Source organism: Dermochelys coriacea, chromosome 5 (assembly GCF_009764565.3).
Source record: "Dermochelys coriacea isolate rDerCor1 chromosome 5, rDerCor1.pri.v4, whole genome shotgun sequence".
Classification (NCBI taxonomy): Eukaryota; Metazoa; Chordata; order Testudines; family Dermochelyidae; genus Dermochelys; species Dermochelys coriacea.
In genome coordinates, this window is record NC_050072.1 from 103300140 (window position 1) to 103326077 (window position 25938).

Here is a 25938-nt window from a genome sequence, read left to right on the forward strand (position 1 = left end):
TAACAGAATGGCATCATGCTATTAAATACAAGATTATATCTGTACTGGTATGATCAAGTAGCTTTCTTGCTACTGGGTTATAAAGAGGGGACATTATTATTCAAACGTAAAGCCATTATTAATAGCTAAGAGAACACAAGAAAATATTTGCCATTTAATTTTTTTTTTCTAGAAACATCTGTTGTGGAGATGACCCTCCTCTTCACTTTTGCCTGCAGGAAACTACTCTAGTTCTGCACCTATTTTGTAATCCTAGGACGCATACTAAACTGGCTTTAAGAACAATAATGCAGAATTTCTTCAATTTTGTTGAATTGGGCTACAGAAGGAACTAATGCAAAATGTTCTATGTAAAAGCCATAAAAAGGGAAAAAATATGATCAGAGATTTTTTAATTAAATAAATCTGATTTATCAGTGATATTCCTTTAAGAACCACCTTTTAAAATTAAAATACTGTAAATGTTGCAACATATAATCCCTTTCCTTTAGTGATCAGAAAAACAGGCACATAAAAACTCCTGCTGCAGGCTGAATCTCTGTTCTCTTAATTTTCCAATATAACATGACTTAGGCTATGATTCAGAGTTCTTTACGTTTTTCTTTTCATTCATAACAAGACCTCAATAAAATAATTTACAATACCATATAGTGATGGCAGTTTCAATGTTAGCGGGAAATATCACCTTTTACTTTTAATAACCCAGATTGCATTTAGTCCTTGATTATATTAATGCAATTAATTGTTATTTTACAAGACAATTTGCATTATCTGATGCCCCAGTAACGGGCTCATCATTTCAAATGCACGCAGCTTCAAATGTTGACATATTAGCAGCTGATTTTTACTGATTTCAGCTGTCTCCAAAACTAAAATCCCTTAGTTTTTTACTAACTTTTTGCACTAATATATAAATACTATTTAGTCATGCTCCATCTTGCTATTCTTCTCCTGAGGACATTTTTCAGTTTGCTCTTTTTACTTCACTTTTCATAATTTCTCTTGTCCTTTAATTTCTAATGTCCATAATCAGGGCAGAATCTCCTCAAGGAGTAGGTAAAAAATGTACACTAGAGCTATTCAGCAAGGATACAGTAAATATAAACCAATTTTTCTTAATTAGAATCAGTACTGACTAAGTTCTTAAGGGAAAGGACTATGTTTGCCTTGTTTGTCTATATGGGTTAAGGTCACCCATCACTGTGGTAACAGAATGCTTCTTGATATCTATATTTAATACACCTAGTACAAGGAGGCTCCGATCCTCAGAAGATTGGGGTCTTTGGGAGTTATCAGAAATATTAAATAATAATTGGGAATGACCAGAAATGATAAATAATAATTAACCACAAGCAGAACAATACTAAAAGTTAATATAGTGGAAATATTCAGAATTAGTGGTGAATATTTTGAGATATGATACAAAATAAATACCAAAACTGGATTTAGAAAATGCAATGAATGCAAAGAAGTTACATATATCTGTAGGGTTAAGATATTAGTTATAAAATTCAATTATATAAACAAAGTGTTCCTTGCAAGGTAATATTTTGTTTCTTTTTCAGAAAGCAGAAAAACACATGTCCAACAATTTAAGGCCCTGATCCTGCAAATACTCAAGCATGCACACAACTTTATGCACATGAACAGCACAATGAACTAAACGGAGTTCTTCATATTCACAAAGTTAAGCACCTTTATAAGTATTTGCAGGATGGGGGTCAAAATTACTTATTTTTTCAAACACATTATTTCAGTTACAGGAAACATACATAATCATAAAAGAGCACAACAGGGACCGAAAAACTTGCTCTAAAAATTTATGTAGTTCTGAATACTTACTGTAGCTGGGGAGGCCCGCATTGTATGAGTCACTGAATGAGCAGAATTTTCCATTGAATTGCCAATCAGATAGGTCCCTCCAGAGCTGCTAATGAGTTGTCCTCCTGTGACACCCATTTGAATCCCTCCAGAGCCCACCATACTATGAGATGAGACCACTGTTGTCACTTGTGCAGAACCTCCTTGAGTATCAAAGTAATTCCCCCCGGTGTTTTGGCTATACATCTGGGTTTCTGTATAAGGGTAAGTTGTTGTTCGGCTTTAGGAAAAGAAAAAAAAAAGGTATTTATTTGTCTTCTTTATTGGGTGAGTGCAATGTTTACACTGTGGAAATGAGTATACAATAGTTGCAATCAAATTAAATAAGACTGGTGCAAAACCCATGCCCCCACTGACAATAGCATTTTGCAATGTCTAAGCATTGAGTAATTGACTTCCATGACTAAGTACTGAAATAAGTATTTTCCCCCAATATGGATCATCAGATGGGCTTGAACTTCGACCTTTCAGATCCTCAGCAAAACCAGGGCCCTGTGTATTTGGCAATTTTAATTTTTGCCCATAGAATTTGCTGCAGAATTCACCCCCTTGTTGCAGGATTGCATCCTAGAATCTGATTGATTTTCAGTTGCATTTCTAGACATCATTATTGCAGAGAAAATCTCAAAAATGTGAACTGAGTTTAAACCCAATCCAGTGTCATCTGTCTGCATCTGCAGAGAACATGAAGCAATAGCTCTGGGAATTGTGACCTGCCCCAATCATCTTAATCAGAGCCACTTTGAAATTCTGTGGCTGAGCAATCTAGCATTTTCCCAAGTTGCCATGGAATTCAGCTTTTTTGTCACAGAATTCACCATATCCCTGCAACTGTGCACCTGATATTTTACTTCCCGTCTGTGTCCTTACTAGGGTTTCCAGATATCCGTTTTTTGACTTGAATGCCTGGTTGAAAAGGGACCCTGGTGGCTTCGGTTGGCACTGCTGACCAGGCCGTTAAAAGTCCAGTCGGTGGCGCAGTGGGGCCCAGAGTTAATGCAGGCTCCCTACCTGCCCTAGCTCCGTGTGGCTCCCAGAAGCAGCAGCCGCACATGGGTGGCCAGGAGAGCTCCGCACTCTGCCCTGAGCATCGGCTCCCATTGGTCGGGAACTGCGACCAATGGAAGCTGGGGGGGGGGTGACGCCTGCAGAGCCACAGGGAGCTGGCGACCACTTCCTGGGAGCCGCGGTAAGTGCCGCTGGAACCCTGCAGCCCCTCCCGCACCCCAACCCCCTGTCCCAGCCCTGACCCCCCCTCCTGCTCCTGAAACCCCTCATCCCCAGTCCGACCTCAGAGCCCACACCCCCGCTAGAGCCCACATTCCCTTCCACATTCAAAACCCCTCGGCCCCAGCCTGGAGCCCCCTCCTGCACACCAAACACCTCATCCCCAGCCCCACCCCAGAGCCTGTACCTCTCCCGCACCGAAACCCTTGCCCCAGCCAAAAGCTCTGTCCCATACCCTTAACCCCTCATTTCTGGCCCCATCCGGAGTCCATACCCCCAATCCAGAGCCCATGCTCTCCCGCATCCCAACCACCTGTCCCAGCCCAAAGCTCTCTCCCACACCCCAAACCCCTCATCCCTGCCCCCCCCCGAGCCCTCACCCACCTTTTGCACCCCAAACCCCAACCCCATCCCAGTGAAAGTGAGTCAGGGTGGGAGTGAGCAAGGGAGGGAGGGGAGATGGAGCGAGTGGGGGGCGGGGCCCTGGAGAAGGAGCGGGGGAAGGGGGTGGGGCTGTTCTGTTTTGTGCGATTAAAAAGTTGGCAATCCTGGTCCCAGCTGTGCCAGAAGCTGGCTGCTATCTCCTGCCCTCCAGAAGGGTGAGTTAATTGGATGGCAGTGTATGCTGCCTACATTTAAACCATGAAACCAGACAGCACAGGGTGAGGGCACCCAAAATTACTATCCTTCTGGACAACAAGGCATGGGCAAGACTTTCTATGCACTTTGTCAACACTACTCTATAATTATTCAGAAGAGTCCATGTGCATAAGGCAGAACACTCCCCTTTCCTCTCAAGGGGTTGAGCATTCTGTCTTAACAAAAGAGTCTAAGAGACTGGAACCGGAAATAGATACCAGGTCAGCTGCTGAGCAGTGCCCTACTGGCCATGACAATACATTGTTTTTTTAAAAAGAACAAAGACTTGCACTTGATTTATTAACAAATAGGCAGAGCAAGGTCTCAGTGATAATTTATCCTTCTCTAGATTCTGCAATCTATTTGCTTTTAAACAATGGCAGAATCACAGAATACATGGGGCCATGATAATAGCACAGACCAGAACTTGATAGCTTAAATTACCTTTACACTCTGGCCATCATGAACTCCCTCGGGATTCTCCCTTGTCGTTCAGAGCCACTTTAGAAGCTATGAAGCTTCACTTTAAAATTTTTTAATGCTTTTAAATCTTTGTGGCTACATTATTATTGTCATGAGAGGGTGGAGCTTCTAAAGTAGCTTTTAAAGTTTTTTTTTTAAATGATTCCAACCTCCTTTGTAAAGTCTATTGAGATCTATACATGAAAAGCACTATATAAGAGCTAGGATTTTTATTATTAATTATTATTATTATTTCAAAAGTTTAAAAACAGCCGTGAGAATTCACCACCAATCTAAGAAGACTGCAGCATCATACGGAATAAAACAAACAAAAAAAACCTGTGAAAAAATATTTGGTGAGGAGGGAGTTCCTGGATGTGCGTTCTACTCTTTAGTAACACCTATTCCTGAGAGCTGGAAGCATTCAATCTTGTGCATCACAATACACCACCAGGAATGCCAGTTACTAAAGTTCTGTGCATGCTCTGTTATATTTTATTGTTTACGTACCATTTTCCTCTAGAAATTTTCAAAAAAAAAATTAATACTACTAGAAATAAAACTTCAGGGACCAAAAAGTTGTTTTACAGAATGAGTAGTCTGTAGCACATCAGAACAGAAACCAGCTATTCAATTGTGAAGTCAGTAAGTCTAGGCACTACTGTAATGCTACTACTAAAATAAATTCAAAGTTGCACAGCTGAATTTCTAACAACTGACTATTGGCACCTACATACTGTTACTATGTTTATTTTTTTTTAAAAATCTTCAGTTTCTACTGTCATACATTTTGGGGAAAATGTATATAATAATCATGAATAAATGCACTGATACAGAAAGGATAAATCTTGTTATTGTTCTCCCTTAAGTTTAGACTGTGTGTATGCGCACACACAGAGAGTGGTGTATTCCCAGCTGACTCTATTATTAGGTTTTATGTAAATGTCAAGACTCTGATCTGTTGACTTCTATAAATTAGTGCTCCTTCCAGCCATCCCATCATGCCTTAGCCAGTACCCTAACTCTACATGACCCTGAATTTTCTTTGAACTACTAATTCGCTAGGTGGTCACCATCTCTGTATTTATGTTTGTATGTAGGGGTTGTTTTTAGTTTTAGAACTACTTTTACTTATATTGTCTTCAAAAATATTTTTTTCCTCGCAATGAATTTTCTTCCTGTCATGTCATGTTTTACTTAAAAAAAAAAAGCAGCCATCTAATTATACAATTTTGAAGCTGGTTAAGAATCTGAATTCGAGAATGTGCACTCAAGTTGAGCCTATAATTTTTGAGTGTTAATCATTTTTTACTTTATTTTCAGAATCATTATTCTCCAATTGTAAACTGTAAAGATTGAATTATTAATTCACATTGCTAATTTTAAGCACTCTCTTCCAAATACAATTCTTGGAAAATACATGAAATAATCAAAATTATAGATACAATATTATAATTATATACAATATTCTAAATTAATTTATATATATATATATAAATAAAAAACACACAGATATCTAACATTAGAAATATTGGCACCTATTACAGTGACTGTAAAGGGGTAGTACACAACACTTCTGTGTTTAAAATGAGGGAAATTACTTTCTTTGCAATCCTATTAATTTTTCTGTAGTTCTAGTCCACATAAAAAATAAAGGGGCATAATTATAAAACTCAGAATTACTCATCAGACTTTTTTGTGGACTAGACAGTCTGAGCTGGTAGAAATGTTTATCAGAAGTTATACTTATATTTTTGAAATGTAGATTAGCCTTACACAGGATATAAACATTTCTGAAGGGACTATTCAATGAGCTATATAGTATGGTAGATGTAAATAAAAATATGGATAGTTCCATATAATGAATAAGGAGCTGTGGATTTAGGATTGTGCATGGAGCTGGTAACCCCATCACATAAAACAAATATAGTACAGGAATGAACTCTGGGAGCCATATTGGTGTGCCACAGGTTCCAAAAAGACATCAGCTTCATGGGAAAAATAAGACAGGCATTAGTCAAACCCACAAGGAAGCCTATGTCCTGAAAAGTACCTTGGTCAAGATCAGATCAGTGATGAAAATCAGATTTTGGAATGTGAGAATAATATATGAAACTACTAAAACTGCTAAAAAAAGAAAGAAAGAAAAAGGACAGCTATCATCTTGATGTCCTTGTTATCAGTGAGTGTAGGTGGACAGGTTCAAATAAACTACATTTCAGAGAAACAAATAAGATCATAATCTACTGTAGGAAAGTAGATGATAGCCATGAAGCTGGCACAGAAATTCTAAAGTTGAAAGAAGCTGAGCAGGCACTAAGCAAGTGGGAATAGTTAAATTAAGGAATTATTGGAACTTGTTTTCAGATTAGATTCTTCAAACTAACAGTCATACAATGCTATGCACCAAAGCCCGGAAAAGAAAAAAATTGCTTTTTATGATTTGTTATAGGATGTGTTAACCAAAGTCCTCAAATATGATATCACAATGACTATGCATGATTTTAATGTAAAGGTTGGAAGTAATGATGATTGGTTGGATAATATTATGGGCAAGTGCAGCAGGGATTTGGACATGAATCAAAATGGTGAACAACAAGCAGAAAGTTGCAGTGTGAATGACCTAGTGATAAGTGGAGCAACACTCCCTTCCCGCATAATGAAATCCATAAAGTGACACTGAACTCCCCAGATGGTACTGCAAAGAACCAGATGCATTGCTTCTGCATTTAAAGGAAGTTTTGCAGCTTGCTGGCAGATGTATGTGCAGACAGGGGAACAGACATGGGAAGTGACCATAATCTTTGTATCACTAAATTGAAGATCAAGTTAAAGAAGAAGAAGGTAGTTAAAAAAAGTCCATGAATCAAGAGTGAAAAATTAGAAGACCCAGACACAAAATGTGCTTTTCAGTTTGAACTGAAGAACAAGTTCAGTGTTCTCATGGAGTCAAACTGAAGGAAACAAAGACACTGATACTATGTGGGAAGATATCAGAGAGTGCTATCTAGAAAGTGCAAAGACAGTCTTAATAGCAATGAAATTTAAAAGGTATGGATGGGATAGTGATGCATTGGGAAGCAGTGGAAAAAAAAGTGTAAAGCAAAAACTTACGAATGCTAAGACAAGAAGAAGAGACAAGCAAGTAGGACGAAGAATACAGAGCTCTAGACAGAAAGATAAAAAGGAGTGCCAGAAGAGATAAAAAGGCATTTATTGATAGAATCTATGAAGAGGCTGAAGATGCCAGCCAAAGAGGTGAATTTACTACTTTGTGTAAAACAACCAAACAGCGAATAGGAAACTCTAGCAGTATTGGAGGCCCTATTAAAGATGCAAATGGAAAGACACTAAGTACAGAACAAGAACAAAGGAAAAGATGAGCAGAACATTTTCAGGCTGTTTTAAATAGACCAAGTCCAAGTGAACTATTAGAAATACATGATGAAGACCTACCACCAGAGCTTGATATTGATTTAGAAGACATTACAATGGAATAAGTTAGAAAAGCCATCAGTAAACTTAAAAATGGGAAAGTAGCTGGAGAGAATAACATTACCAAAGACAGGTTTCAGAGTAGCAGCCGTGTTAGTCTGTATTCGCAAAAAGAAAAGGAGTACTTGTGGCACCTTAGAGACTAACAAATTTATTTGAGCATAAGCTTTTGTGAGCTATACCTCACTCACTTCATTACCAAAGAGATGCTTAAAGAAAGTTATGAAAGAGCCCTCTATGACTTTCCTTGAGTTTTTGAATAGAATATGGAATGAAGAAAAGAACCCATCCCAATGGAAGAGGGGCCCTTATTGTAAAATTGCCAAAGAAATGTGACTTTACCAACTACAATAACTGGAGAGAAATTATATTACTCTCAGTGGCTGGGAAAATCATGTGCAACATCATCCTGGAACATTTTAAGAAACATATAGATCTCAAACTTAGAGAAGAACAAGCAGGTTTTAGACCACTGAGATAACGTGCAGACCATATTGTTGTTCTCAAACGTATTACAGAACGAAGTGTAGAATGGGAAAGCCCCTCTTGTGATAAATTTTATAAATTTCCAGAAGGCTTCTGACAGTGTACACAGAAACAGTCCTTGGAAAATTATGGCATACTAGGGAATACAAGCAAAAATGATTAAATAGCAGATCTATATCATAATGTTGAATGTGCAGTCAAAGATGGTGACAAAATCTATCAATGCTCTGCAGTGACAACAACTGGAGTAAGGCAAAGCTGTATTATGTCTCCACTATTGTTTGCATTCATCACTATGTCATGAGGAAAGTAACCACAGAAGATAAGCAGCGAATTTTATGGATAAATTATAAAGCACAATTTGATGACTTTGTTTTTGTCGATGACATTGTGCTGATTAATCAACATATCATTTAATGGAAGAAAAGACCCAGCTTTTGGCGGACACAGCAAAACAAGTTAGCCTGTTCATCAGCAAGAGAACAAAAAAAATATATGGCCATTCAACACCCCAAAAGCAACCATCAAAGTAGATGGAGAAAACAACAAGTTAGCTTGTTCATCAGCAAGAGAACAAAAAAAATATATGGCCATTCAACACCCCAAAAGCAACCATCAAAGTAGATGGAGAAAACAACGAAGAAACACCAGAAGAAGTAAGTCATTTTACCTGGGGATGTGAAATGACGGTGACACTATGCTATATATCAAACAACAAATATCAAAAGCAGCACAGCTTACATAAATTTGAAAAGATTTGGAAAAGTAGCATGATTGGCACTAACACAAAACTATGAATTTTTAACACTGGCATCATGTCTGTCCTCCTTCATGAAGCAGAGTCATGGAAATCTACAACAGAAATTGATAAGAAGATCAACCCATTCCAAAGTTGACGACTACAAAAGATTTTCAGAATTCACTGGAAAGAGTTTCTAAGAAGAGCAGACCAATCTGAAGCATTAAAATTGGTTTGAAGAGGAAGATGGACATTTTCAGGACACGTTTTAAGGATGCCACCAACATGATTTACACATCAGATGATAATATGGAGACAACATGAACAGAGAAAAAGAGAAACATTATGCATAACAGAGCAAGAAGTCAAATCTATTAACATGACACCCAGGGCTTGTCCACACTACTGTGTACTTAAATCTACCGTGGTGTCTTCACTGCAGTAAGTCAACAGCCGACGCTCTCCCATCGACTCCGCTTGCATGATGGAGTACCGGAGTCGATGGGAGAGCACTCAGAGGTCGATTTATTGCATCTATACTAGATACAATAAATCGACCCCCACTGGATTGATTGCTGCCCGCCAATCCAGCGGGTAGTGTAGACAAGCCCCCAGAAGCCTGAATAGACCAGCACAAGACTGAAATAAATGGCTAAAACTAGTGGGTGCTCTATGCACCTGAGGGTATGAGAGTAAATAGAGATAAAGAAGACAAATATAAATTTACATTTAAGATGTTCTAGCTGTATATTGGGGTATGCTAATTTTCTACAATTACTATAGACACTCTCTAATGTAAATGTTATGTTAATGTGCACAGATGGTAATTCACCTGCAAAAGAGTCAAGAAATTCAAAGTTATGGCTCCCACAGCAACTGTATCATAACTTTCTTTCACATTTTGGCTTGAATCTCATGTCCCAGCATAATGCCTGAATAAACAGGTTTTATGCAGGGCGCTCCTTGGGAGCTACACTGAACAGAATCCTTCATTCCCAAGATATGGAAAGGAAATATTGCAGTTTGAGGGCTGCAATAGCCTCCATAGCCCCACCATATGAAAGTATAGCCATCAGATCCACACAGTCAGAGGTCCCCCATTCTTGCTGGTAGAGAGCAACATTCTCAAACACACAAGGGGTGGCGATTTCTCCAGCACAGACTCTCTAAACCATTGGAAGAGAAGCAGATCACATGGCTTGAGGTTGGATGGACTAATAGAATGTCATTGCTTCCAACGATCAAATTTCTCTTTAACTAAAGAAAATGCATGAAGTCTAAAGAAAGGTAGAAGGACGGGTGGGTCTACGTTTATCAGATAACAAAAATTACAAGTAAGTAATTTGCTTTTCTCCAGAAGTTAATTATAGTAAATCCACTTTATGTATATTCTTACAAGAATAATTACATAAAATATATCTGCAACAAGAATAATTATATGAGAGAAAACTTACACTAAAACAGGGTTGCATGATAATACAACATGTAGAAATTCCACTGTGACATTAAATGAATAATGCTGACAAACCATACAGCCTACATATTATTGATTATACAGACACTTCCAAAATGTGTTAAGAAGTGAAAATAAATATATAAGCATAAACAGCAAGACAGTTTTTGTACAAGGAGACAAACACTGCAGAATCCAGTATTCAATCCAATATTTCTTGCTCATGGAAATGGAAATGTTTTAAATCCACTGGACACATAGCATTTAATAAAACTTTGGACTCATGAAAATTGAGTAAATAAAAAAAAGTTCCCCTGTACTTTGAAGCCTATGTTCCCTGAGGACACTTAAGGAAGGGAAGAAGGATGGGTTGGGAGATCCACACGGACTACAATATCTCAAAGAAACACAGTTTCTATAGATTAACTAATCATTCTTTCTTTGTGTATGTGTCATCGTGGATTCCACTATAGATGGCTGGCTCAGAGCATCCTCTTCAGGGTGGCAGGCATGAAGAGCACCAGATACATTAGTCAAACAAGGATGGGAATACTGCTCTTCTGAATCTGGATTTGGATCTACCAGCCAAGTGCAGTGCACAGTGCTCTACAAATGTGAGCAGACTGCTCCACCTAGCAGAGTTCAGATACTGGAACATTTCTGAAACAGGCCAAGGATGTTGCTTGACCTCTGACAGAGTAAGCCTTGATAGTGGGGGAGGTATATTTGACAGCTGGCAGCACAGATCAGACACAGTCTAAGTTCCATCTTGCTGCCACACTTGGTAAGAGGGAACTATGGGAGGGTTGTGGCTGCTGTGCCCTTTCTGTTCTTGTACGAGAGCACAAGGAAGCACAGGACACATGGACATTGCTACTGAAAAAAATTCCAAGGAAGAAGGTGGAGATTGCTGATGCAGTAGGGCTGGATACTATCTGGAAGGGGAGATCGGAGAAATACAATGCCAATTTCTCCTAGACTCCAATGCCCAGGTAACCATTGCACATACCAGTGAGACTGAAAGGAGTCATCAACCCTATAAATTAGCTGTCAGAGTGGATAACAGAATGATGCTTCAAGTTCTGGGAATGTGGCACACAGTCATCAACCTCCAGACTTTACAACTAACCTGTGAATTCCTCTTGGTAAAAGATGGCACTCAGTATGCCTGATTGGAACGGACTTCCTGAAGAAATACCATGTTACTGTGAATTTCACCAACTGTTCCTGTTCTCTGTCAGGAAGGTGATTTCCCCTGTTCACTACAGATGGCCATGTCGAAGTGCATGGAGTGGTGGTAGAAAAAAATCTGATGGAGCCTCTAAAATTGAGATGATTATCCCAGGCAGATCAAAGGTGGGTGCCAAGATGATGAAGATGGTCTGATTGAGCCCTAACCTTCAAATAGGCTGTAGCTCCTCACTGGACACTCAATTGGTAGGAGCCGATGTGGCAAATCCTGGTATGGATAGCCAACATGTCAACAAAGCCATTGGTCGCATGTCAGCATATGGTGATTGGCACACTTGAGAGGGGTGTGCTGGTCCTGCAGGAAGATCACAAAACCAAGAACCCAGTTGATGTGAGGAAGTTGAAACTGGACCAGGGTCAAGGCAACAAAGGGCTGGGAAGAAAGGCTCAGAGAGATGCAGGACTTGAGTTCAAGTTTAAACAACATAGTCTGAAGCTTGAATAGATGTGAAGAGTACAGGAAGTTTTGTTAGAATATGCAAATATATTTAGTCATGGTGACCCATCATCTGGGATGCACTGGGTTAATAAAGTATTGGATCAGTTCTGGGAATGCCAGACCTATCAATCAAAGACTTGGAAGGATTCCCATTCATTTTCAGCAGGAGTTCAAGCAATGGCTCGCAAGAAATGGAGGAGAGTGGACTCATTAGGCCCTCTGTAAACATGTAGGCTGCTCCAGTCATGTTGGTGTGGAAGAAACATGGGCGTGTGTGGGTCTGCAGGGATTATCATAGACTGAATGATTCAGCTGTTAACAATGCCTATCCCTTGCTCCACACTGATAACACTTTGGATGGCCTGTTAAAGACTGATGGTTCTCCACCCTTGACCTGGCCAGTGGGGATTGGCCAATGTAGGTGTATCCAGAAGATAATGCTAAAACAGTATTGTGCACCAACCTGGGACTTTTTGAGCTCAACATGCTGCCATTTGGTCTGTGTAATGTGCTAGGTACATTCCAGAGACTCATGGATATCGTGTCAGCAGACTTGCAGAAAACATCCTACCTAGTGTACCAGGATGAGATCATTGTGATAGGCTGAATTTTGGAAAAACATCTGCAGAAACTGAAATCAGTACTCAAGAAGTTGAAAGGTGCTAATCTGAAACTTAAGGACACTAAGTGTCAGCTTTTTCTTTAGCGATGTGACATATTGGGGCACATGATCTCTATGGAGGGAGCAGGCCCAGATCCAGAGAAGGTGGATATGTCAGAACATGGCCTGTACCTTGGTATGTAACCGAAGTGCACAGTTTCCTAGGTTTGTCCTCCTACTACAAAAGATCCGTAATAGACTCTGCTGTCTTGGCCAGCCCCTTACACAAAAGCCCCACTAGATTTGAAGTTCTCTGGAAATGTGGAAGACAACGGGAGAAGATTTAAACAATGTTTGGCACTATATTTGCAAAAAGGGAATAGCAGGTTGGACATCGCTGGATTCCATTTCGCTACCACAGATGGTAAGAGGGAACTATGGAAAGGACATGGCTGGTCCAGCTTTTATGCCCTCACATGGGAGCACAAAGAGGCACAGGCTGCATGAATGGTCCCAAGGGATGCTGCTATTCAAAAGACAACAATCTCATGAGCATGGGACGCATGCACAACTACACTGGGATTTACATTGACATAAAGAAGAATCTTGGGTTCCATTCCAAGCTCCAGAGGAGAATGTGCTGTAACAGGCAGACTCTTCTGCCCATTTCCCCAAGCATGATCCCTTCTGACCCATCCCCTCTAATCTGTCCCTGTCCCAGTCCTGTCTCTTCCCCACCTCTGGCTCCTTATCCAGTCCCAGTCTCCACTGCTCAGGCTTCTCATTCCAGTCCCAGTCTCCTTGCCCATCCATTTCCAGTTCCTCCCTACCCCCAACTCCTTGTCCCCAGTCTCTTTGTCCATCCAGGCCCAGACCTGCCTGTCCCCCATGGCTCCTCATCTGAACTGCCTCCATCCTGGTCTCTAGTGGTCCATCCATGCTCCCTGTGCCCACTGGCTCCAAATGGCACTCTCTCCCCCCAGGCTGCTCATCTAACATTGGTGCCTCCCCCCAAGTCTCTTGTCTCAGTCTTACTGCCCAGTCAATCCCAGTCAGGTCCCCTGGCTCTTCATCCAATCTCTTTCCTCTGGCTGTCTACTGGCTCCCAGACACTCACTCCTCCAGCTCCAGTAGTCTTGCCCAGTCAGTCCCAGTCTCTGGCTCATTCTGTCCCAGTCTCCCCTGGACCCCAGTCCCAGCCTCCTTGTTCAGCCAGTCCCAGTTTCCCTCTCTCCCACAACCAGCTTGCAGTCCCAGTTTCCACCCCACATGCTCCTTTTCCCAATCTACTCTCACTGCCACCCCTTCTCAGGGCTGGCTTTTCTTCCCTTTGCATTCAAATCAGGCAGCTTCTTCATCCATGCCGCTTGAGCCCAGCAAGACAGTCACTGAGAGCAGAGGAGAAAGAGACTCCTTGCTCTCAGTTCTGGTCCCACACACAGCATACCATGTAGTAGGCCAGAACAGCAATTGCAGGGGGAGTTCTGTTCAGCCCTGGGTTGCAGCATGCCCACTGCAGACAGAATCTTTGGAAAATGTAGCTACTAAAATCTAAGATGTCTCTACTGAGCATGTGTGAAATGCAATTTTTCAAAGGATTATAACTTGGCCAAATTTTGGCAGATGCTCACTGGAATGGCAAAAGGCATATCCCTGAGACAAAGGCTACCCCTGCAAAATTTCAAGTCTGTGCTCCAAAGAATGGGGGCACTAGGACATTTCAAAGGAAAGATAGCCAGAATTTTTTTCAGACTAATTTAGCCCAAGGCAGACACCCAACACACAAAATTTCAGCCCAAATGGTTAAAGTTTGGCAAAGTGATAAGAAACTGAAAACAGGGTCTTATAATTGGAAGAGTTGGGCAATCTTAATAAGAGGCAGTGCTACCAGCCCTGTCTAGAATAGGATAGTTGAGTAGTATGTGCAAGAGAGAAGGAAAACAAGCAGCAAGGCAGTATGTGCAGTGGGTCACTGGGAGAAGGCGTAGGAAGAGAGGAAAACCACATTGTGCTTGAAGGCATTGAAAGAGTTAACTTTGGAAGAGTTGCTACACCTGGAAGTAAAGCTGATTCTGCTGTGTCGCTTTTGAATTATCAATAAATAAATCTTTGCTGATACCACACATTTCTGTGTGCTCCTTGTTCCTAAATGCACTCAACACAACACAGATGGAAGAGGAAGATATCTGGAGAAGGGGACCATGTAGCACTAACTGAGACAATGTTACTCTTATTTCCCTCCTGAAAGGGAAAGAACACATCTCATTAAACACAGTAAAAACACATCACTTCTTTTCCACAAGTAATTGTTGTAGTTGCCACAGGTAGTGCTATTGCAAATAGGATTATAATTGGAAGGGGACATGGCCCATAACACGAGTCTTTTTTTATGAAAAAACTTTATTGCAAAGTTAGATAACTCTTTCTATGGCTAGGATTTAAACTTACCCATAAAACTAAAGGTTAAAAAATATGACAGAATACTGTAGATGTAACTGTTATGTAGGTCCAACTAAAACAGTTGCAGAAATATACCTGTATTAATTTTAAGGCAAAAGTTCTATCTGCAAATATTTAAACAATGTGAATTCATTTCCTATATTCTCCCAAGAATTATTTCAAATGACATACAAGGAACAAGCTTTAACCACTGACAATTTCTCTCATCCACTTAAAAACTGAAGCCAGTAAGATGTCATTAGAGATGTGTATTTAACCACACATCCTGCCAGGTATGGAAATTCCAATTAATAAACTTACATAGCTCCATTTGTGTAGACCGTTTCACTTCCCTCCACATACTGCACCTGTGCTGGGTAGACATGCTGTACCTGCTGCACGGTCTGCACCTGCTGTACCTGTAAAAACAAACAAAAACAAAAAACCACCAAGCACTTTATGGGACATGGTATTTTGCAAAAAGAATGTCCAGTGCTAAAGCGGTTCTAACAGTTACTAAGCAATATGAAACAGTTGGGGCACATGAATGTTCTAATAGTTATTAAACAATAGAGAATGCGACAGCTGTGGGATAAGACTGCAATTACCACATTACAGTACTGACATCTCAGAGCCATACTCTTGGGAGTGCATGTACTCTCAGTGACAAAGTCAGAACCACCTGGAAAACACTCGACTACATATTTGCTCCTTGACAACAGAAGCCTCCTGGAACTCATGCCAGTTCCTTTCTATTTAAATCATAATCTACACTAAAAAGAACTGGGGAAAGTGGATGAGATGTGTGGATCAATGCTGTTCATCTATTCTAAGAATTACATTTTCTAGATAAGTAAGTTTCCTTTGGCCTTGTCTACCCTGGATTTTTGCTCCAGTGCAGCTATACCGATGTAGCTGAGCTGGTATAAATCCCTAGTATAGATGTGATGCACTGATGTAAAAACTGGGCTTGCATTAGTGTGATATACCTGAGTTTCTAATTGGGGTAAGCTGCATCACTTTTTAAGTGAGTGCTGTGAAACTGGTGTAACTATATCAAAACCCTCAGTATAGATAAAGTTTTTCTCTGAGTATTGAATGCAGAGTTTCTCCACTTAAACCCACCTTTGCACTCTGCTGCCCCAGGTATCACCTACTTCAGTAGGCACAGAACACAATTCCAATCTATTTCTGGAAGCCAAGTCAAAAAAGTAACGTTGCATAAATTTATGAATTGAACTTCAGATAGCAACCTTCCCTATCTCAGTGACAGAAATATTTCTTAGACATGCTGTTGTCAGGCAGCCTCGGACCTGGAATAATATGCCTTAAGGCCTCCCAACACTCTAATACCCCTCTAGCATGGTTCTCATTTCATTCTGTGGCTCATCAGGAAGGACTCTTTGAGAACGTCTCAATTAGAACATCTCTATCATCCTAACTACCTCTGCAAAATTCTGACTATAACAGATTTTTTCTACTCTCTCTTTTCTGGTACTGACTCATTCATTTAGAAGAGAGATTTTGTGACAGATTTATAGAAACTCTTCCCTATATTGACTATAAAGCCTAGATTCTGAGAACAATCCCACACTTGGAGGTTTTTGAAATGATCCTTTTTGAAGGTTAGATTAATTAGTGTTTACCACCAGAAGTTTTGTGAAATATTTCCTTTGTGAACCATTTATACAAAGACAATACTGCTCTTGCACAGCCTGTTCTTTTGGAAAGAGTACCTGACCTGTTATTTTTCAAAAAATCTTAATCAAGTGGTAAAGATGATTTCTTAACAGTACAACAGCATATATACATTTCCTCTCCAACTAATCTTTTACCTTATAAAAAGGAGACTCAGTAAAGAAGTGAAATCATGAGACCACTATTTAATCCAGAAGCTCTTCTTATTACTTGACTTCAAAGCAGATTTTGTGCATCAAAAGAGGTAACATAAATTATTGCATCACACAAAAATCTTTGTTCAAGAGTAATCATACCTAGTAATGTTTTCATCCTCCTTGAATTCCTGTGCCCTCTATCTTATCCTAAATTGTAAGCCCAAATCCTAATTGCTCTACAAGCATTGGTGGAATCTGATCCAAAGCCCACTGAAGTCTATGAGAGTAATTTTAAGAAGCTTAGGTCAGCCCTGAAAAAACACTTTTCCACCTTCAAATGTGTGTTTTTTTGTGTTTCACATAAGTGACAGAAGATTATAATAGTTTTCAAGAATAAAGTCTGTTTTTAAGGATTTTTTTTCTCCTGTGTGAATCATATACACAAATTCTGCAATCTGAGATTTAAGAAGAGAGACAAAAGTTCCATAGTTTCATCCATATTTTAAATAAAAAAAATTATAGCAGGATAAATAGTCAGGACTTTTTAAAAAAAATTATACGTTCTTGAACTCCTACAGCTTGTTTATTAATTCAATATGCTGATACATAAAAATCCTTGCAGCAGAACGAATAAAAAGCAACAGATAATGCTCCACCCACTCTGCCACCTTGCCAGAGAGCATGCTTCAGAGTAAAGGTGGGAGGATGTATGTTGACTTATTTAAAAAACAAAACAAACAATGAAACCCTGTTAGGAGTTAAAAATGATGTAACTAGAAGGTTCCATGGCAGCTGGAAATGACAGTTGAGTGACATCCTGAGTCTGAAAATCAGTTTTTCAGAGTTATAAACTCACAATGAAGCCTTCAGAAATTAAAAGGTTACTTGCTAGGTCAATATTAGAGACTTGATGCTACTGAAAAAAAACAAACACACACGGTCAATATTAGAGACTTGATGACTATAGAAACACATACACATACACCCTGGTAGAACTGCATATATTCTGTATAATTCTTTGAGAACAAAATTTAAAAGATCAGGTAACTCCCAAACAGCTTTTGTTTTTGAAGTTTAAGAAAAACTTCCTTCAAAACTGAATTTAGAGCTGGATCCAATATATTTTTAGGGAAAAACCATAACTCCCTATAACCCAGATACTAATATGGTCTCTTTATGGTGACGAGTGAGAAAGAATATAGCTAAAAAGCTCTTGTGATGGCCTTTGTTTAAGAAAATTTTGTCTTGAAGAAAACCACTTTAAAGAAGTGTTAAAACTTGTTAAATAACTAAGCTATATCCTATTTTAAATTATATTTGTAAGGAAGTATCTGACTTTTTAAGTTAGAAAAAGTTCATTCACTACCAAAGCCAAATTTGTGTTAAACCTCTTGAGAAAGGGCACATCTTCTTAAGGTTCATTTTCACTGCACGCTTCTTTCAGCTGTGTGTAGAATGCATACCTATCTAGCCCCCTTGTGTGGGTATAAACAGCAGTGTAGCCAGTGAGACACTGCTTAGACGGGTGGAGAAAAGACACTCCTGAAGGGTGCAGGTATATATGCAAGTACATATCTTATGTACTCACTACTTGCCCAAGCCTGTCTACACAGCTATATTTTGCAGTGTAGTGTCCTGCTGCCTCCCTGCTACTGGAACCTTGCCCCTCTACAGGAAAAGATTCTCCCAACAGGGAAAGGCTCTGGCAGCTCCCTACTGTTGGAGCCTTTCCCCTCTAAGGAACCTCCCCTCTTCCCCGCAGTCAGAGGCTTTCCTCACCATAGTGAAAGGCTCTGGCAGTAGGGAGCTACTGAAGCTTTTCCCCTCTGCCAGAGCCTTTCACCAACACATGATGTAGTTACAGTGTGGGCACAATAGGATTTTCACTGTGGCCTGTAGCTACATATATCTTACACGCCGCCACCAGTGAGTGTAGTGCAGACATAGCCTTAGACTGAGTAGGCACATCTCTCTATTTAGGGATGGGAGGTGAAGGAGAACAGATATCTCCTCAAAGATATAGGGGCCCAATACATTTAGGAGAATTTGGCCTGAGGAAAAACTCATCACCATTTTCAATGTAAGACTGTAGCACTATGGAAATTTTTTTTCTTTCCCTTCTTCTGTTTTATATGTCATTTTTGCTTGACAACTTTTATTTAAATGTTTAACAAAAAATTTACAGTGTGGTCTGTTTGCTTGTGAAGTAGAACAGCGACTTGGAGGCTCAGAGAGAGTGTCCACCAGAGGCCCTTTAAATCTCAAACTGTCTGACTGGTCTCCCTGCCAGTGTGACAGTATAAGAGCAACCAGCTACTGAGGCATAAGTTACACAAGATACTGAAACATTTATGGCATTCTGATGGTGTTCAAGCTCTAAAGCTGGTATTATTAGAGATGGGAGAAGCATAGTCAGGAGAACTGTTGGAACTGTCTTGCCAGTAGACAGGAAATAAACTGACTGGCACAGGAAGCAAATGGGGTTAACAAGGACCTACTAATAGGTTTCTTTGACTCTTCTTGTTTGGTTGTTTCCAGCCTGGAGTAACTGGAAGAGGATAAGGAGTAAGCAATCAGCGTGTCCCCAATAGAATTAGAGGCAGAATGAATGCTTATTTTGATGTAGCTTTTTAGTGATTATTTTTATTATCATTTGCAGAAGAAAACAATAGCAAAACAAATTACATGCTTGAGTAAAATATGCTGCCCGAGAGGAACAAATGGAGCACTAATTTATGCAGTATGTGGATGCAAATGTTTGTCAACAAAAATAAAGCAAATAAAAATATTCAATTCAAAAACAGAAACCATCTTGAACCATAAAAATGAAATGTTGCACAACAGGGAATTTTAAATGTAAAATTAAATGTATTTGTATTAAAACCACTAAGAAGGAAACATTAGAAAAATAGGGTAAAAAAATAAACTGGGTGACTGGGCAACAAAATGGCAGATGAAATTCCAGGCTGATAAATGCAAAATAATGCACATTGGGAAACATAATCACAACTATACATATAAAATGATGGGGTTTAAATTAGCTGTTACCACTCAAGAAAGAGATCTTGCAGTCACTGAGTCTGAAAACATCCACTCAATGTGCAAAAAAGCTAACAATGTTGGGAATCATTAAGAAAGGGAAAGATAATAAGACAGAAAATATATTGCCTCTATATAAATCCATGGTACGCCCACATCTTGAATACTGCGTGCAGATATGGTAACCCCATCTCAAAAAAGATATATTGGAATTGGAAAAGGTTCAGAAAAGGGCAACAAAAATTATTAGGGGTATGGAATGGCTGCCGGATGAGGAGAAATTAATAAAACTGGGACTTTTCAGCTTGGAAAAGAGACGACTAAGGGGGGAAATGATTGGGATCTATAAAATCATGACTGGTGTGGAGAAAGTAAATAAGGAAGTTTATTTACTCCTCCTCCTAACTCAAAAACTAGGGGTCACCTAATCAAATTAATAGGCAGCAGGTTTAAAACAAACAAAAGGAAGTATTTTTTCACACAACGTGGAACTCTTTCACAGAGGATGTTGTGAAGACCAAGACTATAACAGGTTTCAAAAAAGAACTAGATAAGTTCATGGAGGACAGATTCATCAGTGGCTATTAGCCAGGAAGGGCAGGGATGGTGCCTCTAGCCTCTGTTTGCCAGAAGCTGGGAATGGGCGACAGGGGATGGATCACTTGATGATTACCTGTTCTGTTCATTCCCTCTGGGGCACCATTGGCCACTGTTGGAAGACAAGATACTGGGCTATATGGATCTTTGGTCTGATCCAGTATGGCTGCTCTTACGTTCTTATTTATAAACAGTTTAAAAAATATCAACTGCCATGCCTATAAATAATGCCGGATATACATTTTTTTCCCCTTCTCAGATTTCAGAATCATTCTTAGGATCTTCATTAGTCTGGATTGCTTTTGGTAGGCATCACAGAAACAGCACACACTGCAATATTCTTCGTCCATATCAGTTCATGATTACATTTTGCACATGCTAAACATGGTTTTAAGCTAGGTCCCAATTTTGATTAATAGAAGTGTGCATCTCTGTCTCAATGGTACATCCTCACAATCCTTTTTGCATGCTATGGCTGTGCTCTGAGATGAATATGAAGATTTGTTCGAATTTTGGCGGATGGATGTTTCTCTCTGGACAGATTACATGATATATTTTAACTCAGCTCCTCTATTTGCTTGTGCAGTATGAGGCATTAAGCGTGAACTAAGTGGGGGCTAGTGCCAATCCCTTCTATATTTGCTCCCTTATGCTTAACAGTGCAAAAGAAAATAGGGGAGGGATATGAGTGGAAAATGGACATGTTTGAGAAAACGTGGAATTAAGCAAATTCCTTAGCATACTTCTGTAGCACTTAGCTACATCCTCTCCTTTTTAGCCTTATTTCTGCTATTAGGCAAGAATAATTTGACAGCCCACTGCAGCACACATTGTTGCCGGATTGAGTCCAATGTGCTCCCTGTTCTACTCATCATTTTTATCTTGCACTTATATATACACAAAACTTCACATCTCTACATGTTCTACTTGTGTAGGAACAAGCTCTTTCTCTCTCTCGAAACATACATTTAATTACTTTTATTCCATGTGTGATCAACTGCATAATTCAATTTTGTGAATCTTTTCAAAGGAGAACGAAATAATTTTTTTTTAATTTTTTTTAAATTTATTTAAATTATTATTAACCTTCATTTGTAGTGTTTATGTTTACTAGTTCTAAAGGCATCTCGCTGGATCCCTCATTACTACTGAGAGGTGTCCACCTTATACTTTATTTTACCCTTCTCTATAGTACTACTGTTGTTCAAATAAAAAGTCTCCATTACATATTGGAAAACAGAAACTAAAAGTTAAAATTTATTGGAGTCTTAACACTAGGAAAGGGTTATATGCAAACAGGAAAAAAATAGAAAAAGAAGATAGAATCCAGACTAGAAAAAAAAACACACCATAAATTACTAAGAAAACCCAAGATTTACAGGTATGTTAATAAACAAAAACACCAAGTTGTGTGTAAGTTAAGGCTGTCCTATATTCAAAGAAACTACCAAACTCAGAGAACTGGTAGGTAAGATCCCATGGGAAGCACATTTAAGGGAAAAAAGTTCAGGAGAGTTGGCAACTTTTTAGAGATATTATTAAGGGCACAAGAGCAAACTATACCAATGTAGAGAAAAGACAGGAAGAATGGTAAGAGACCACCCTAGCTTGCCCAGGTGATCTTCAATGACCTGAAACTCAAAATAGTCATACAAAAAGTGAAACTAGGTCAAATTAAGAAGGATGAATATAAATGAACAATACAAGCATGTAGGGGCAAAATCAGAAAGGCCAAGGCACATGTCATTAAGCTAGCTAGGGACATGAAGGGTAACAAGAAAACATTTTAAAAATACTTTAGAAGCAAAAGGAAGTCCAAAGACAGAGTAGGGCCACTACTCAATGAGGATGGAAAGAAAATAGCAGAAAACAGAAACAGTTCCTCATGACATTCTCATAAGCAAACTAGGGTCATGTGGTCTAGATGAAATTACTGTAAGATGGGTGTACAATTGGTTGAAAGACTGTACTCAAATAGTAGCTATCAATGGTTTGTTGTCAAATTGGGAGGGCATATCTAGTGGGACCACACAGGGATCAGTCCTGGGTCCAGTACTATTCAATATTTTCATTAATAACTGAAATAATGGAGTAGAGAGTATGCTAAAAAATCTGCAGATGACACTAAACTGGGAGGGCTGCAAGCATTTTGGAGGATAGGTTTAAAATTCAAAATGAGCTTGACAAATTAGAGGATTGGTCTGAATTGAACAAGATGGAATTCAATAAAAGAAAAATGCGAAGTACTTCACTTAGGAAGGAAAAATCAAATGCATAACTACAAAATGGGAAAAGAACTGTCTAGGTGGTATTACTGCTGAAGAGGATCTGGCTCTTGAAGTGGATGACAAACAGAATATGCATCGTCAATGTGATGTAATTGCAAAAAAGGGTAACAAGATTCTGAGGTGAATTAACAGTATTGTATGTAAGACACAGGAAGTAATTGTCCCACTTTACTCAGCATTGGTGAGGCCCCTGCTAGAGTACTATGTCTAATTCTGGGCACCACAATTAAGGAAAGATGTGGACAAATTGGAAAAAGTCCAGAGGAGAGCAACAAAAATGATAAAAGGTTTAGAAAGCCTGACCTATGTGGAAAGGTTAAAAAAAATTTTAAGGGCATGTTTAGTCTTGAGAAAAGAAGATTGATGTGGGACCTGATAACAACCTTCAACTATGTTAAGGGTTGTTATAAAGAGGACAGTGATCAGTCAGATCCACTGATCAGTCAGATCAGATCCACTGAAGGTAGGACAAGAAGTAATGGGCTTAATCTGTAGCAAGGGAGATTTAGGTTAGATATTAGGAAAATCTAACTATAAAGAAAAGGAGTACTTGTGGCACCTTAGAGACTAACAAATTTATTTGAGCATAAGCTTTCATGAGCTACAGCTCACTTCATCGGATGCATTCAGTGGAAAATACAGTGAGGAGATTTATATACACAGAGAACATGAAACAATGGGTTTTTATCATACACACTGTAAGGAGAGTGATCACTTAAGATAAGCTATTACCTGTGGCACCTTAGAGACTAATAAATTTATTTGAGCATAAGCTTTCGTGAGCTACAGCTCACTTCATCGGATGCATTCAGTGGAAAATACAGTGAAGAGATTTATATACACACATAGAGAACACAAAACAATGGGTTTTATCATACACATTGTAAGGAGAGTGATCACTTAAGATGAGCTCTCTCTCTCTCTCTCTCTCTAAATAAAATACGGGGACATCATGTGATGTTTTAGAAACAATTTGGACAAACACCGGTCAGGGATGGTCTAGCTTTACTTGGTTCTCCCACAGTGCAGGGGGCTGGACTTGATGACATCTCAAGGTCCCTTCCATCCCTACATCTCTTTGATTCTATGAAAAGGCAGCCATGGCCAAAGTGTTAAATGCTTTTTTTGTTTCAGCTTTCACCAAAAAGGTTAGATGACTAACATAGTGAACATCAGTATAAATGGGGTAGGCTCCGAGGCTAAAATAGGTAAAGAACAAGTTGAGAATTACTTAGACAAATTAAAAGGAGTACTTGTGGCACCTTAGAGACTAACAAATTTATTAGAGCATAAGCTTTCGTGAACTACAGCTCACTTCATCGGATGCATTAAATGCATCCGATGAAGTGAGCTGTAGCTCACGAAAGCTTATGCTCTAATAAATTTGTTAGTCTCTAAGGTGCCACAAGTACTCCTTTTCTTTTTGCGAATACAGACTAACACGGCTGCTACTCTGAAACCTTAGACAAATTAAATGTCTTCAAGTCAGCAGGACCTGATGAAATACAGGATCCTAGAATACTTAAGGAACTTGCTGAAAAGAGGTCGAGTGATTAGCAATTATCTCAGAAAACTGGAGGATGGGAGAGATCACAGAGGACTGGAAAAGGGAAAATATAGTACCTATCTACAAAAACGGGAAGAAGCACAACCCAGGGAATTATAGACCAGTCAGCTGAACTTTGATACCCAGAAAGATAATGGAGCAAATAAAAAAATTGATTTGTAAGAAAGATAAGGTGATAAGTAATAATCAACATAGATTTGTCAAGAACAAATCATTTCAAACCAACCTAATATTTTTCTTTGACAAGGTAAGAAGTCTTGTGAATAGGGGAGGAGCAATAGCTGTGATATATCTGAATGTTAGAAAGGATTTTGACACAGTCAAAAATTGTTGTTAACTCCTCAAATGCAGTTAAAGACCTAGATAGGGCCGACTCGTATCCAAATTTCACAATAAACTATTTCACTTGTAAATATTAAAAACACAGGATTTTTATATTATTACATATCTCTTGGTACATGTACTGGGATATACTGGCCCTTTAAGAGAAGATGGGACCAGAAGACACCATTTCCACGAAGCTGAAAGAAAGACCCAGGAAATAGCCTTGAAGAGAAGAAGTAGTCCTGGGAATTAGTAGATGGATTGAGTGGCGGAGGACAGGACACCATACCTTTAGGGGACTAGGACCAGGAGCACTGTACTGTAGGGTGAGGAAAGGCTCTTTTCTCTTCCAGCCAATTTAGAAAAGCTCTCGAGAGGAGGGCAGCATATAGATAGCCTTCTCACCAGAAGAAGGGAGAAAATAGTAGAAGGAAGCTAGAGCCTGAAGGCTGAGCCCCAGAAAGAAATGGCTAGCAGTGGTAACCCTGTGAAGAACAGATACTGGCAGGAGAAGAGCTCTGTGTGGGTGGCAGAAGAGATGGAAATAACTGTGAACTCTTGGGTTGCATTGCTGAAATTTATTTTTGAGGCATTAAGTACTATGTGGAACTGTTTGTAGTCATTAAACCAGCCACAAGTGGAGAACAGTTCTATACATAAGAAGGGCTGTGTAAAGCTCATAAAGGGCCCAGGAGTGAGAAAGCTGAGGGAGGGCACTGCAGGGGAAGCTCTAGCCATGAGGTAGCACTCAGTAAGTGGAAGCCCTATTACACTATGATTTTAAATTAGGAACAGCTCTCCCAATTGAGTAATTTCAGTTCTTACCCACAATAAATAGTCACTCTGATCTTACAAGGGATAAATTCCTGATTATTAATGAAAGTAGCTAAGGGAAAGGGCCTCACCAACAGGAGTTTAGAAAATTTGTTCAAAGTTGTTAAGGTAATCTGGTTGAATAGGTCATTTTTTTATTAATTATTATTATTATTATTTCTGGTGACCTAAATTTCATCTTAAACCAACAATTATGACGAATAGCTATGAACATCTGGGGTTCCAGTCTTGTTCAAGTTGTACCTAGTGTTTGGATGGTCTATTGTTAACCCAGTTGATCACATCTTTTAATTGTGATGCATGGTAATAAAACAAATTAGGGAAAGCTAGTCCACTCCACTT

At 39.3% G+C, this 25938-nt stretch overlaps 1 protein-coding gene across 4 annotated transcripts in view; it reads right to left on the minus strand.

Moving 5' to 3' along the window:
* The window catches only part of RFX3 (regulatory factor X3), a 233201-nt gene that overhangs the window by 61857 nt on the left and 145406 nt on the right, over positions 1-25938 (minus strand). For 3 of the 4 annotated variants that reach the window (XM_038401621.2, XM_043514522.1, XM_043514521.1), the window contains 2 exons: positions 15434-15531; positions 1843-2101 (listed from right to left, as the gene is read on the minus strand). In XM_038401621.2, coding sequence (XP_038257549.1) covers positions 1843-2101; positions 15434-15531 — 357 coding nt within the window. The remainder of the gene's footprint in view (positions 1-1842; positions 2102-15433; positions 15532-25938) is intronic. The other variant, XM_043514523.1, reaches the window with a different exon arrangement.